At 42.0% G+C, this 16,198-nt stretch overlaps 1 protein-coding gene across 2 annotated transcripts; it reads left to right on the forward strand.

Moving 5' to 3' along the window:
- Positions 1-638: 638 nt before the first annotated feature.
- Positions 639-15,735, forward strand: LOC128444068 (bromodomain-containing protein 1). 2 transcript variants are annotated; one of them, XM_053426364.1, is made up of 12 exons: positions 639-919; positions 2,780-4,164; positions 5,138-5,294; positions 5,390-5,518; positions 6,209-6,337; positions 6,597-6,909; positions 7,131-7,871; positions 7,974-8,100; positions 9,703-9,833; positions 11,703-11,797; positions 12,101-12,255; positions 14,093-15,735. In XM_053426364.1, exons 2-12 carry the CDS (start codon positions 2,798-2,800, stop codon positions 14,280-14,282), a joined length of 3,534 nt encoding a protein of 1,177 aa, XP_053282339.1. In that variant the 5' UTR covers positions 639-919; positions 2,780-2,797; the 3' UTR covers positions 14,283-15,735. The 2 variants fall into 2 exon arrangements, with proteins under 2 accessions (XP_053282339.1, XP_053282340.1); XM_053426365.1 differs by lacking the exon at positions 11,703-11,797 and having other exon boundaries at positions 14,093-14,258.
- The last annotated feature ends 463 nt before the right edge of the window (positions 15,736-16,198 follow it).

The following is a 16,198-nucleotide window of genomic DNA, read 5'->3' on the forward strand; positions in this document are numbered from 1 at the left end:
ATAGAGACTGTACATTATACAGTTGTACATTATTCTACAATATATAATTTCTACATAATTTCTACAATATAAAATTTGTATATTATTTAAAGTATCAATATGTCATTTGTATATCATTTATACAATATATCATTTGAATATAATTTATCCGATACATAATTTGTAAATATGGTATACAATATATAATTTGTATATAATTTATACAAAATATAATTTGTACATCATTGATACAATATATAATTTGTATATCATTCATACAATATATAATTTGTATATCATTCATACAATTTATCTTTTGTAAATCATTTATACACTATATAATTTGAGTATAATTTTTACAATACATCATTTATACATCATTTATAGTGTAATGGTTAACTCTATACAATATATCATTAGTATATAATGTATATATCATTTGCATATCATTTATACAATATATTATTAGTATGTCATTCATACAATATATAATTTCTACATCATTTATAGTGTTAGGGTTAACCCTATACAATATATATTTTGAATATAATTTAAACAATACATAATCCTACAATCGAGTCAGAAAAGCTGGTTTTCATTTGTACGTTGTGTACGCGGTGACGTCACGCCGTAACGACTCACACAACGTCCCGCATTGTTGTTGGGGGAAGAGAAGCAGGAGCTCGGGCAGCGGTGGAGCTCTGCCACCTGTCTCTCTACACTACTGTCCCCTGGTGTCTACCCGGACCACAGTAGCACGTCCGGGACCGGCTCTTCGCCCTGGATACCTGTCGGTCTCTCTCAAGTTCTACTCGGTTCAGCTCGAGCCGCGGCCGCCGGTGGATGAGCGGACTGAATGTGGATTTAGCTGCAGCTTCGCCCCGCAGGCCGCGCCGCCATTGCTGCTGTCTTTGCGAGCTGAATTGGTAAAAAAAACGAGGTAGGTTCCTCCTAACTCTCTGCTAGCCTCTTTAATATCCAACCCCAGTTGCCCGGGATGGTTTGAACCCAGAACCAACCCGTGCTGCAATGAGGAAAAGCCAACTTTTTCTGTCGAGCCAGCTTCTTGTTGTGCTGGTCGCCATATTTCCTCCCCCACTCAGTAACTGTAATGCTAGCAGGCTAACATTAGCCCGGTTTGTGGACGGAGTGTCCTAATGCGTTTGTAGGACGAGCGGAGGGGCCGCCGCCTCATTGGCCCACAACGCCGGGTCATCTTTTGTCACGAGAGGCCCGTGTTTAGCGGATACTGTTTAAACAGGCTCGATTGCACTCATATATCAGGGTTGTGTTTCAACTGAGTTTGGCTAGTGTTAGCCGTGGTTAGCAGACACAGTTTCAGTTGGAGAGAACCTGACCGAGCTGTTGTCGTTAGACGTTGGTTTCCAACAACAACAACCGACTCTCAGCGGATTCAGGCCGCCGACCGAGGGCTCCAAGGGGTCGGTGTAGAGGCGTCTGGCTGCCCTGGGTCTCTCTTTCATTCATCCAGTGGATGTTGTCACATCCAGTGTGTGTCCGCCCCCTGTTGTCTCACTACACACCAACTGAAGCACGTTGATCTCAGAAATGACTGGTGCAGAAACACATCCTGGGGCCTCTTACAGAGAGGGCAGCGGCCCAACTCCTCTGTAGGCAACTGCAATGGAACTAATGTGGTGACAGTGGCTGCTTAGATGTAGCCACACGTCTTAAAGGTAACAGTTTTCGAAAGCACTGCCAATCTGAGAATGAAACCTAGTTTGCACAGTCAATCTGTTTATGATCCTGGTCTCGACACCCATCCCACAATGAAAGAATGTGGATATCAGAAAGTTCAACTGCTCAGACACGTGAGTTTTAAATGTAAAACTCAACTGCACTACATTTGTGTTGTAGAGGCTTGTAAAGTTGTTCAATTGTTATGTAGACCTGCCTCCTACTTTAATTCCCATTGTCTTAAATCTGCATATTTATTTTTATTTTACTTTTACTTTTGACCAACAGGCACAAACTGACAAACAAAATATATACATTGACCTATTGCATTTGAAGAGGTGAACACCTCACATTCTTGATTTTGTTTGCCTAATTAAAATCACTCAATTATTAATCAATTAAAGAATAGGTTTATTTATGTATTTGCCTGATATTTTACATATATAGAACCATATTTGTGCCAATAACAATATAGTAGAATTGTCGGGACAATTGACAGAAAAATGCATCACTAACTCTTTAAGTCGTTTTAACAGCCACATTCAACACATTCTTTAGGATCAGGGTTTGTAAATTGATTTCATCGTATATGATTCTTGAATCAATTATCATCTTTAGCGATGGCTGTTAAAACTAAAAGTTTAGTTTTGTCTGTCGGGGCTTTTGAAAACTTTTCACTATTTTCTCACAATCACAAGTCATTATTTAAGAAAATAATCTACATGTCTAATGGTTAATTCAACTAAAAAAGCTCGATTAATATTGAGAATAACAGAATATCAAACCTCTACTGGAAAACTGACAGATTTCTTATTCTGTGGCACCAAATATGTAAAATGTCATGCATCAAACTTTGATATCAATGTTTTAGTTAGACGGTCTTGACACTTTTTATTTGGATTTTTCCTGAATCAAATAGGGATGCTCTTCTAAATTTATTTATACAAAGTGTGTTTTTATTCCCCAAGCTAATGTGCTGGAAAGCTTTTGTATCAGTGCTGATGTATCATGTTGCAGAGACATTTGCATATATCTGCACTCAGCTTCCACAGCATCACAACAGTCTGTCATTGACACTGTTTTTCAATTTCTTTGTTCTAAGGGTCTTAACGGTTTCAACATGAAGAAAAAAGGTCGAAATCACCGCCCATCTGTGCTGAAGAGGGAGTCGTCACCCATCAAGCCGTCACCCAACCGGGAGACACTGACATATGCGCAAGCTCAGCGAATTGTGGAGCTGGAGCTGGACGGCCGTGTGCATCGCCTCAGCGTCTACGACAAGCTGGATGTAATCGCTGACGATGATCCAACGGCCCAGGAAATCATGGAGTGCAACAGCAACAAGGAGAACAATGAGAAGCCCCAGCAGGTCCTGGTGCGCTCTATGCGCCTCAAAAACAACCAGCAGAAGAAGAACGCAGCACTCACAGCTTCACATGGCACCAGCGGCACCCACACCAGTACCAGCGGCCTGTTGGAGGCAAAGGTTAGAACAGTTGAATACAACCTGCCAGTGGTGCCGAAGAGGCCAGCAGCATATTACAAATACACAGAAAGGACGGCGGAGGAGCTGGATGAGGAGGTGGAGTACGACATGGACGAGGAAGACTATGCCTGGTTGGAGCTCATCAATGAGAAAAGGAAGAGCGAGGGCATCAGCCAGGTGTCCCACAACCTCTTTGAGTTCTTAATGGACCGCTTCGAGAAGGAGTCGTACTCATCCACGCAGGGTCAGAGTGACATGCAGTCGCTGGTGGATGAGGACGCCGTCTGCTGCATCTGTATGGATGGAGACGGTGCTGACAGTAATGTTATCCTCTTTTGCGACTCCTGCAATATCGCTGTGCACCAGGAGTGCTACGGTGTGCCGTACGTCCCAGAGGGCCAGTGGCTTTGCCGCCACTGTCTGCAGTGTCCGTCGCGGCCTGCAGATTGCGTCTTCTGCCCCAACCGAGGTGGAGCCCTGAAGAAGACTGATGATGGCCGCTGGGGTCATGTAGCGTGTGCTCTTTGGGTCCCTGAGGTCGGTTTCTCCGACACTGTTTTCATTGAGCCAATTGATGGCGTCCGCAACATTCCGCCAGCACGCTGGAAGTTGACCTGCTACCTGTGTAAGGAGAAGGGTGCAGGAGCGTGCATCCAGTGTGACAAGATCAACTGTTACACAGCCTTCCATGTCAGCTGCGCCCAGAAGGCTGGCCTCTACATGAGAATGGAACCAGTCAAAGAGGTGACTGCGTCCGGTGCAAACACCTTCTCTGTGCAAAAGACCGCTTACTGCTGCAGCCACACACCCAACGGCTGTGACCGCCGGCCCCATAACATCTACGAGGAGCAGCATCCGAAAAATGGAGCCTGCCAAAAGAGGGTTGAGAAAAGGGGCAAGGCCCGTGCCAAGGGTTGGCATAAGAAGAAGAGTAAGAGAGCAGAGCCTGAACCAGAACCTGAGACTCCCACCAACTCTGGTCCCAGTATAACCGCCTCAAGGTATGCAGGCATCCAGGACTCTAAGAATGCATTTCATTATTAATCAATACTCAGTTACTCAAGTAAGAAAAAACTAACAAGGGAAACTATCACAGGGAGTCACAAGTGAGACATTCCTCTCCCAGGACAAGCCTGTTTGTGATCAAGGTCACAATTTTGCTGCACATTAATATTACAAAATTACAACTAGTCTAGTTTAAGAGAGAAAAGCTTGACTGTAGAAGAACTTTACCAAAGTAAGAATAATGAAGAATTAAGCTTTTTGCTTAGGCTGGGGTCTTATTTTAGTAATCTTGTCCATCATTTGACCATCTAACTCTGCATTTACGAACTTAATATCTGTTAAATATCAAAAAAGAAGACTGATTAGCCAAGACACTCAAGCTATCAGCCAACCAGAGATATAATGGATCATGATCTAGGGGTGGGCGATATATCTAATATATATCGCGGCTTGTTCCACGTAAGATGTATAAAATGACTATATCATGACTAGAGTTTCCTCTATGCTCCACAGCTGCTCAATGGTCAGAGGGCAAGCCCCGACACTTACATTCAACTCGATACAAGGTCTTTTACACCGGGTTTCAAACCTAAATATCCACTGATACCTTCCAACGAGGTGCATTCAGGGACCTTTAGAAATGCTTACGTCCGCTATGCCACTTCCTTTGGACTTTTATGAATTTAACATTTGTACAGTGACTAAGAGGAGATTTCAAAATAACAAGATATATATTGTGTATAGCAATATATAGCCTAAAAATATCACAATATTGTTTTTGGGCCATGTTTTCACCCTAACCCAGTCCTATTATGATCTATTATAGATATACAGACACTGACCAAAAATATAAAGCTTGTGACATGGGATGTTGTATTACAGCTCATGTCATTTCTTTTCTTAATATTTAGTGAAAGATATGATGAGTTTTTATTGACTAATATCTCCTTTTGTTTCCCTGTGGTTTAGTTTTGACACTATCCTGAACCAGGTGGCAGTTCAGAGGAAGCGGCTGTTTGTCGAGAGTGTGCTGAGCTACTGGGTGCTGAAGAGACAGTCGAGGAACAACGTGCAGCTAATCCGCCGGCTGCAGGCCAACCCTCAGCCACCCAAAGTCAAACAGATGGTGAATGCTGCTGCAACACATTAGCTTCAGACAGTTTAGCATTAACCTCTTACCAAGATCATCTTACTAAACAGGATTTTTTGGATTTTCTCTAGGACCGCAAGGAGACAAACCAGGCTCTGAAGGAACAGTTGAAGGAGTGGCACCGCCTCCGCCACGACCTCGAGCGAGCTCGTCTGCTGCTGGAGCTCATCAGGAAGAGAGAAAAGCTGAAGAGGGAGGAGGTAGTTGTCTCAAGATTTATTGTATATCTGTAGAGAATGGCAAGAAGTTTCTTGTGTGGATTTATGACTAACAACTACATACCAAAAACCAGCCAGTCACAAAATGCCCAGGATGACAGATTAACCTCACATTTCTCTTTATTTATCAATACAAATCTTCAAGTACATCTTTGATAAGGTTCGGTGTTTAATTTATCAATTAGTATCAATGATTATGTTATTTATTAATCATAACGTGTTTGTGAGTCAGAATCTTTGTTGTGAGACAGAAAAGTGATCATCCTTTTGCCTCTTGTTATGCCAACATATTTGACCACTTTTTAGGTACTTTTTTTCCCAATTTGCACCCTTTGTAGTGATCATCTGATGTTTCTTAATGAGCTGAACATTTTTAACACTTACAGTCCTCTGCAGGCAAATATAATTCAGCATAAACTGAGTAGATAATACCTTGATGTGCGTGTTGTCACATCAAGCACAGTGCTCTTAACAGACAGACCTGTCCTCACTGTGCATGAGGTGCGCATGATAGCATACTGTATGTTAACAGGGACAACTTCCCTGTTGGAAAAAACTGCAATGATATATGTTATGGTGGTGAGAACCCCTCCATGTACAAGTTAAAAAAACAAGACTGTAAACTCTTGTTCACCTGTGTTGACCCTGTTAGACTGTGTGTCCTTTTGTCAGATGAAGCTGCAGCAGTCAGTGCTGGAGGTCCAGCTGACCCCCTTCAACATCCTGCTGAGAGCCGTGCTCAGTCAGCTACAGGAAAAGGACCAGTACAGCATCTTCGCTCAGCCTGTCAACATCAAGGAGGTCTGCAACCCTTTCTCAGTCCCAAAAATTATCCTCAAGTGATAACTTGTTGTGCCAAAGCTTTTCTGATGCAAATGTCCAGAAAATGAGTAAGGAAGTAAATTTGGTGCTTTTGGAAACGCTATAACAATCCACAATAAACTAAATCCAAAGGTCCACTCACTAGCTTTCAGAGTAATTGAATGCAATAAGAAAGAACAACAATGTCTGTTATTCCTGTATGTCTCGAGCCCTGACATGACCTCTCTGTCCCCTGCAGGTTCCTGACTACATGGACCACATTAAAATCCCAATGGACTTTTCCACAATGAGGAAACGCATCGACGCTCATGACTACAGGAGCCTGGAGGAGTTTGAGGCGGACTTCAACCTCCTCATCGCCAACTGCATGTCCTACAATTCTAAGGACACCTTCTTCTACAAGGCAGCTCAGAGGATGCAGGATCACGGAGGAGCCATCATACGCAGGGCCCGTCGCGAATCTGAGCGGATTGGCTTTGACTTCCCAAGCGGCTTGCATCTGTCCACGGCCCCCAAACTTGAGGCGCCATCCCCCTTCTCCTGGGAGGAAGGTAAGTTGCGAAAATGAAAATCTATTAATTACATGGTATTCTAGACATGTGACTGATGAAATAAATGTTGATTCACTGAAATAAGTCAAAGTCTGTACGAGACCTGTGCATTGTGGTCACTGAAGCGCAGCAGTTGAAATGGAAGTGCTGGAGTGATAGAATGGAGATAACACTATGACGATTGCACATGATGATACTGACTGTCTCTCTGTCTCTGTCAGTGGACCGCCTGCTGAGCCCCGCTTACCGCCAGCTGACTCCTCTGGAGGATCAGCTGAAGGAGCTGCTGGAGAAGTTGGACCTGAGCACAGCCATGAAGCATGGCCCATCCCGCAGCAAGAGGCTCAAACTGTTAAAAAAGACCATCATGGAGGTCCGCTGTGAGATGAGCTTGAAGAAGTCTCTCCGACCACCACCACCCGCTGCCTCAGAGCCCGGCTCAATCTCCACAGAGTCTGATGAGGAACCACTACCCGAACCCACAGCAAAGCCCTGCTCGGAACAAGAGAAGTATTTACCTCTGCCAACGTTAAGCCCTTTGACATTACATTCAGAGCTTGACGCCTTGCCCAGCAACTTGAAGCTGCCCCCTCTCAAACCAAGCACGGACCAGACTCCCATGAAGCTCGACAGTGACACGTCTACCTCACTACCCTTAGACTCCCCCACAAGGCACATCCCAGACCAACCGCTCCACAACGGCAACCTCAGCACAGAGGTCTCTGTTCCCTGCAACCGACGGACCAATGTCCTCTTCCGCAAGTCCAAGAGTGCCAGCCCACAGAAACCAGCTAAGACCCAAGAGGCATCTGCTGTATCGCCTCCGTCTCTAGGGGCCAAAACCTTCCTGTCGGTAGTGATACCTCGACTGGAGACGCTCCTCTTGCCGAAGAAAAGAACCCGCAGTAGCAGTGCTGATGGAGAGGACGACGACGAGTCACCAATAAAACGCCTCGGCACAGGTACACACTGATAAATAATCCTCCAAAACATTAACTAAAATGTCAAAGAAGTCTTATTGAAATATATTTGGCTATACAGTGACCTTTTTTTGTAATCCTAAGGAATTGCAAATGGATTTGTGGTAGATGAGGAAGAAATCTCGCCTTCTCCTCGGCTGGTGGAGCCTCGCCGTCGCTGTGCGTCGGAGTCGAGCATCTCCTCCAGTGGAAGCGTTCTCTGCAGCACGAGGTGAGTCGAGGTAGAAACAGCCAGTGACCTACTGTTGACTGATCCCAATCCCAGCACACCGCTTGGCACTACACCTACCCCCTGTTTTCAAAGGTAATCTTGCCCCGTTAAATGGATTCACAGAGGGGAGAGGTTGAAACCTTCCCCTACGAATTGGGACAGCCCTTCAAGAAGCCGTTACATCAACAGTAGTCGTCACAAAACCCGACACATCATCAGTAGTCGTCGATTTCAACAGACGAGACAAAGGTTTTGCCGGGGATATCATTGTAATAACATTGTTGTCATCTTAAATACACCAATGCGATTGTTTGTTGTTACTAAATTGACAAACCTATAATATCCAAATAATATCTAAGCTAATGCAGGTGAATCAATGATATTTGAAATCTGAAAGCTTTGATGCTCTGCATTATTTCACGTATGAATCAAAAGCACACAGGATGCTAGCAGTGGTCTATTGGCAACTCTGCCAGGATGCTTTGTTATTAGAGGAGCATTTAAGTTCAGGAACATCGCGGCTATACACAGGTTCAATCAAGCACATTGTGAGTCCTCAAATCTTGTGTGCGATATTACATTTTGTGAAAATTAGGGAATATCATCGGGAGGAAAAGGGATCGTGAGCATACGAGCATGCTCGCAATCTTTTTTAAATTGTTGTTGAGAAAAACATCCATAATACATTTAAATGATATTCAATTAAGATATAACAATCATTATCGTAATTTGTAAATCCTTCGAGAAAATACTACATTTGTGGGTCTCTCTCCCAGCTTACCGGTGATTCGCAAGGCATTCTGGGTACCCCTAGGTTCGAACTGAGGGTCTATAAAGCCCTTCCCCTCCGTCCCAATAGGTATCGGGACAGCCCTACACGTGAACGATCAAAATGAAGGGGAGGAGCTAAGGGCCCATGGGGGAGTTTACTGAAATGAGTCTTGTTTTTTCATTTCCATAAGTAATGAAAACATGATCTTGAAACAGAGAAACATGATGAGAATCATGGAGAAAAAAAGCACAAAGAAAACAAAATTTCCCTTGAATGTACTTCTGTATGTAACCAATCATTTTCTACATTATATAGTAAATTTGAAGTTTTGGGGCTGTTGATTGATTAGATTAAAAATGAAATGCCACAGTTTTATGCATTAACTCAATTTATTAAATATGTGGCATATCAGTGATAATTATTTTTCAGCATTATGGCTGTCAGTTTGTCAAAACATCAAGTCCGAACGAATTTTACATGACACACGATCGCACAGATTTGCTACAAAGCAGATGCACCCTCATCTTTGATCGGCACATTGCCATCTATGGTGTAGAACCCTAAATAATTCCACACGCCTCAGATGCTCTGGTGTCATGATTGTCCACTCAGGATTGCTTTGCTTGCTAGCTTCCTCCATTTTCATAAAAATTGTAATATTACTGACTTACATTACTGTGGGGTCAATAGGGCAGGTAATAGGTCAAGCTGACAGTGATCAGCACCCTCTGCTGGATCAAGAGACAAACTACTTCAGACATTCTTATGCACACTTAGACTGTACATGTTTTTAAACAGTTTCCGTCTCTGGCCCACCTCATCTCTTTCAGCACCGTCATTGTATCTAAAGGTGGTAAAGGGCGGCCGGCAGCAGCTCGAAGGAGCACTGTGGATGACAAAAACTCTCTGAGGACCTGTATCAAAAACGGAGAGTTCACCAAAGCTGCCAAGATCTCCTCAGGTGAGCAGAGCAGCGTCGGTCCTCTCAGATATAAATGTGCATCAAAGAGCATGGCAGCATGTTGCTCAGTTCTGTCCTCCGATTGCTGAAGACTTTTACTTAACGTATCAATCAATCCCTTTTTGTACGTATACTAATACTATTAATGTCCCTGCATGCTTATTTTGATATTTGACTCTTGTGTCACTTCTTGTCTTTCACTTGAAGTGAAGTGGATTGTTCATTTGAGGATCCAGGGTTCTGTTGTAAATGTCAAATATAAGAAAATTGTATAATAAGATTTTACAAATCCAGCAGGTCATCACACATCACCACACTAAGGGACTTTACCTCACTGGTTCTCAAACTGAGGTTGAGGTTCTGGATGAAATCCGCAGAAAAACTAATCGTAAAGTGTAAGCCAAATGACGGTTTAATTAAGTGCTTAACGAACGGGGAAAACAGAAGAAGGAAACCAAGATTTAAGACTGACAACCCGGAAGTGAAGTTTGTAATTTGTCTATGTGGGTTCAGTTAATTACACGCTCATAACATGGTCACTCAACAAACAATAACCAAATCATATTCATGGCCAAAACCTTTTTTATATTTGAGAATTTTATTAGTAATCCGAGAAATAGAGTAGCTGATATAACATTTTTTAACATATCTAGAACCAAAGGTGAAACTAAGAGCAAGCCTCAAAAGCCACATTGCAAACATTACGTAGTTTTATAAATTCCTGCCCTTGATAACCCTAACCTAATACTTGGATATCCAACACATTCAATATTTAGTCATTAGTTATTCTTGTCAAGAAGACTTCAGGTGAGCAGTGCTTTAGTATGTTATCAGCCCTGAGACTCGGCACAGGTACTGTATCTGCACTCATATATAGAAATGTCAAATGATATCCATCCCTTATTTGTGTCCTGTTGGTTTGTGTGTGTCATAGACTGTATATAAAGATGGACGGAATGACAGCTCCCCAAAAGTGAAGCCAAAGTGTCTTGATCGCAACTGGTGGCTGGATGCAATATAGGTTATAAATTCAATCTATCCATGTTAGTGTATGGGACAGGGACCAAACTAAAAAGTCCCCTTCAAATACAAATACAAACATTGTTACAAAATGGCAGCGTTCGTACCCATGATATTTTGGCTTCATTAATGGATAGTGTGTGTCTCCTGTATGCATGGCCCAGTGTTTAAACTGGTTGTCTTTTTTGTTAATTTATTAGAATCACTATCACCTCCAATATAACTACAAAGGATTTAAATGCAAGTAAAAATATCACTTGCATCTACATAGGTATGTATAAACATAAGTACAGTAATTGCATATAGAACAAGAACCTGCAGTGTAAACACTGCAATCAAGTGTTCACAACTACTCCTACGAATACCCTATAGAACATTGCACTCATTTGTAAGGATGTCCTGATCAAGTTTCAGATGTAACTGTGTGTTGTACTTACATACTTGAGTGTCTGGGAAAAACATGAAGCTGTGATGGGAATTGTCGTGGAGATTGGTTGGTGTTTACAGTAGCCCATCGTGCTGAAAGAGTTGACAGAAACTAGCAGCTCAACATGGAAAGATATGTCTACACCCTGCTCTCTGTTGATGAGGACTTCTCACTTACACCTTCACCTACATCTGTGGATCCTTAAGAATCTACCCCCATATATTCATGTTTTAACTTCATTTATTTCATGCCTTAAATGTATTGACAAGTCATTAGGAATCTTTTCAAATGTTTTTTAAAGGTTATCTTTAAAAAAGGTGCGTGTGTTCCAGTCCTGTGTGTGTGGCTGTTTGTTCCGACTGGTTGTGCTCTGTGTCTGTTGCAGTGAATCCTTCATAACTTGCTTGTCGTTGTTCCTGTAGAGGTGTGGAAGCCCACCGCTGCTTCTCCATTTGTTCTGGAGCCTCTTAAACTAGTTTGGGCTAAATGTAGTGGATTTCCCTCCTACCCTGCCCTGGTGAGTGAGTGTTAGTCCACTCTGTGTCTCATTACCCATCTACCCCACTGCCATCGTACGTGCCGTAGCTCGTGATTTGTGCTCACAGCCATGCGGCAGCTTCCAGCTGGCCAGTTGTTAACTGTTTGGTGTGTGTGGAGTCGGCCGCTTTCGCTCAGAGCGTTTGCGGCTTGACTCAGCTTTGCATGCTTATGTCTTTTGAGTGCAGGCTTCCCCTTTGCGACCGCCACCACCAGGATTTACTCCTCACTATTGTTGTTGCCAGGCCGTCTCACTCAGTCTCCCCCCTGTCTGTCTTCCCAGATCATGGAGCCCAGAGTCCGGAGGACGGTGTCTCAGCACAACGGGGTGGTGCTTCCCCAGCCGCCGCTGGACGTTCTCAGAGCCGGAGAGCGGATGCAGTTCAGGTCCGCAGAGAAACTCTTCCTCGTCCACTTCTTCGACAGCAAGCGCAGCTGGTGAGGAACTCGCAGAGTCACTTCACTGTTAGCAAAGTCACTGTCAGAGAGGAAAACAAAGGAAAAGGGAAAAAAAGAGATGGGTCAAATCATTTCCCTGAAAAAGCTTGAAATAAACCAATAATAACAGTGTTTCTTCTCAGTTCTTCATAATGGACAAGTGTAGTGATTTTAGCTCCACATTGATTTGACATTCATTCAGTTTTGGCTTGTGTGCGGCATCTAAGCCTTAGAATAGTAAGAGATCTCTGATTATACAGTCTGTATCAGGGTGCTCTCCCCAGGCAGCATTACTCTTTGCCATTCAACAAGTGATTCTGCTGTTCTGCTCTTTTCTATATCCCTCACACCTAGAGCTGGTCTTTATAATAGCCATGTGCTTTGGGACTTCTGTGGTTCTTCTTTGTCTCTGTTAAATTCCTCTAAGTTAAATTTAGGAAACATTTAAGGGACCAAACTTAGTTTTTTACACCTGAGAAAGTACTTCCTCAGGTCAAGAGGCCTGTTGATGAGATTGAATTTGGTTATTTTTTCTGAATATAAAGAAACTGAGGGTTAATGATTACAATGACTTAATTTTAGTCCAATGAGAAGACCAGACCCCAGCCAGATTTTTTACTACTATCACCATCCAACAGATCAACCAAATTTCCACCCACCTAAGAAAGGGAACAGAAAAATCAAACACACCTGACCCCCAAACTTTCAGATTTAGACATTTAAAGCTTTTTAAATAACAAAATGTTGCAGTAGAACTTAAGCACAGCTACTGTTTCTGCCACAGCATCTCAAATGATGCCGAATGTGTGAAGTTTTGAATGTATGAGTGGTTCAAAAATACGGGAGACCCCAAGAAATTCAAACATATTGTTGACACAATTTAGTCTCTGTAAAATCCTGCTTTAACATTGTGTTCTTTCCTCTATTTAAGTTCAGCAGACAGTGTTACTATTCCAACCATATGTTCATGATTTACCAGTGCCTGTAACACCAGTTTTGAACACGTCTCACCAGTTTTTAACATGTCTGACAATAAGAGTCATCCACTCTCTCAAGCACAACCTTTTTAGTACATAAATAAAAAGTGTCAATGTGATTGTCAGAAAAACAAGAATCGTTGTAGCAACAATAACGACAACATTTGTAACTCTGTAGAAATCTGTTTCCATCACAAATCACCAACTCTTATCATCAACACTATTAATTGCAATTAAAATAAAAGAAGAAAATAGACAGATGTAAAAACACTTGAAGACTTTTAATTGGTTCGGACCACTCTTCAGTACAGTGAAGATTTTCAGATACAGAGAGATTGGGTTACATCTCATGAAGTGTTTAGTCATATTTTTATATTGACTTAGACTTTAGGAAAAGGTCAGTTTTTCCCGACGGTGAATCCATTCTATCCAGTGATCCAGTCGTCTTTCAATGGCAGGTTTGCTTGTAGCCATCGCCCTGTGATGACTTCCTTGCTCGCAATAAAGTTTTTTTTTTAATAAAAACATTATCTTGGGACAGGAGTACCTTAGGATAAGGATAACATCAGTATCCAGGATTGTGCCCAGGTTTAACAAAAGTACGCCTCCTTTTTTTGGCAATATCTTGCCAATACGAATAATTTGGGGTCAGTCCCAATTGAAACAGTGTCTATCAGAAGTTTTTAATACTTCTCAGACTCCACAGTCAGACTGGCTTCAGTAATCAGCATCACCAAAGACGTGAGAACTGAGGATCAGTTACTTCAAGATGGCAGAACAGGGATAATTAGGAACATACACGGCATGATCTGATTTAGTGTGGTGCAAGATCACGCACTGACCTCCATCTTCCCTCTCAGGCAATGGCTTCCTAGATCCAAGATGGTGCCCTTCGGGATCAACGAGACACTCGATAGAATCAAGCTGACGGAAGCTCGCTCTGGCCACATCCGAAAAGCTGTACGCTTTGCCTTCGACCGAGCTATGAAGCACCTGAACTGTGGTAGCGTCGAGCCGGAGCCAAGCGCCGGCCTCGTCGTCACAGATTGAAGCACCTCCCCAACCCTGCAAGAACATCGCCCCCTGCAGAGATACTCTGTTCCGGTCTCATACGCACAACATTTACACACACCCACACGTACACATTCGCACACTCGCAACATGTTTACCATTCCCTACAACTGGATTGTTTTCATGTCTCCCCGCACATCTGCCCCCTCCTTTCTGAAATACTGTAGCTTGTGACGGCTGTCTTGTTTTGTCAAAGAGCTATGCAATGAGAACGACCCGTTTAGCAGGCGCAAAAGTTTGGGGGAAAAAATCTAACTTTGGCTGTGAGGACCGAAAATCACGGGTCTAAACCTGTTGAATGTGTCTGAGTTTGACCTCTGACCTCCTTAAATGTGCTGCAAGACTGCTGCAACAATCTCACTGCCATGAAAATGTCCATCAGTGTGTGTACGTGCGTGTGCTAGAAGGAGTGTGAGTGAGTGAGTGAGTGATGGCAGCAGTTCCTGTAAATATCCTGTACAAGGTCTGACACTAATTTATTCATCCCCTCAGTTGTTATGGTACGCAGTCACACATTTATACAGTCAGAGGTGATGATCCACGTCGTCGCTGACACTGCCGGTGTCGGTGTTTCTGTTGGTGCTATCTCTACATAGAGAAAAACAAACATGCATACTGTACTGAACATTTTTATTTCAGACCCTTTTTTTACAGTTTTTGTAACTTATTGTGTTCTCAAGCTTCAAGTTCTCTTCTATTTGGCATTCATTTTGTGTGTGCATCTTTTTATTTTTTTACCTGAATGTTTTTACTGGACTACTTATTCTTTTTCCTTTTTTTTGTTTGTACATATTTATATAAAATCTATATAGGAGCTCTCACAGTTAAAAATGCCTAAAGTGCATCATTCACACCGAAACCAAAAAAAAGAATCTGCTACACTCAAGGTTCCCACTAATGTGTGTGTGAGTGTGTGTGTTTCTCTCCCCCCACAGTTTAGTTTTTTTTTTTCCCCTTTTTGTTTGTGTGCTGTGATGAGTTCAAGTCTTCTGTAATCATCTTCTCCACCTGAACTGACCTCCAGTCAGCTAGGAGAGAAGAGAATGTGCCTGTACTAATTTATTGTAAAACAGAAAATGTATATGCATTACTTTATAGAGAGAGTATTGTAATAAAATACTATGGGCACACTAGGAGCCACGTGTAGAGGCTCCCTGCTCTTCCTCTGTTGTTTTTTATTTTTATTTTAACTTTTGGATTAATAGCATTAAATCTGAGCGGTGAGGTGATAGTGTTTGATGTTTTGTTTTGGCAGGGTAGTGACGGGGACACTTCCTCTGGATGTGGATGTTGTGTGTGTATATAGATTTGGTACTTTAGCTGATTCTCTGGGAAAAACCACAGTTATAGCCAATGGGAGTGGAAACCAGCCGACAGCAGGCCGGTGGGATTTTTATACTAAAACACTGAAAAATTAAAATATGTTATTGAATCACTGCCTGAATGTGTCCTTGTTATTATTATAAAGTAATTACTTTAAAATCTATTTTAATTGGTTTTACCTCTAACCGTAATTAATTAGCATTTTTATTACAGATTTTGATTTTGTTCATTTTTGTTTAATTTACATTTTTAGTTTAAAGACTTGGTTTTAGACATTTTATCATTCCGTTTTTTAAAATATTTTCATTATTCTGGCTTCATTTTATTTACTTTTATTTTCCGAAATTTTTTTGTATTCTGTTTTTCTTGATTTACATATGAAATTTTAAAACTTTTTAGATCAGATTCAATTATACTTTACAATGATTTATTGAATAATTCTCATTGGGAGAAAATGTATGTTACCTGTGTACATTATCAGGTAGGGACCAATTAACCATGTCAAGTTCAGAGAAAAGAATATACCAGCAAATTTCAATGAACACAACAATAAACTCCCATAGAAATACAGC

Source organism: Pleuronectes platessa, chromosome 7 (assembly GCF_947347685.1).
Source record: "Pleuronectes platessa chromosome 7, fPlePla1.1, whole genome shotgun sequence".
Classification (NCBI taxonomy): Eukaryota; Metazoa; Chordata; class Actinopteri; order Pleuronectiformes; family Pleuronectidae; genus Pleuronectes; species Pleuronectes platessa.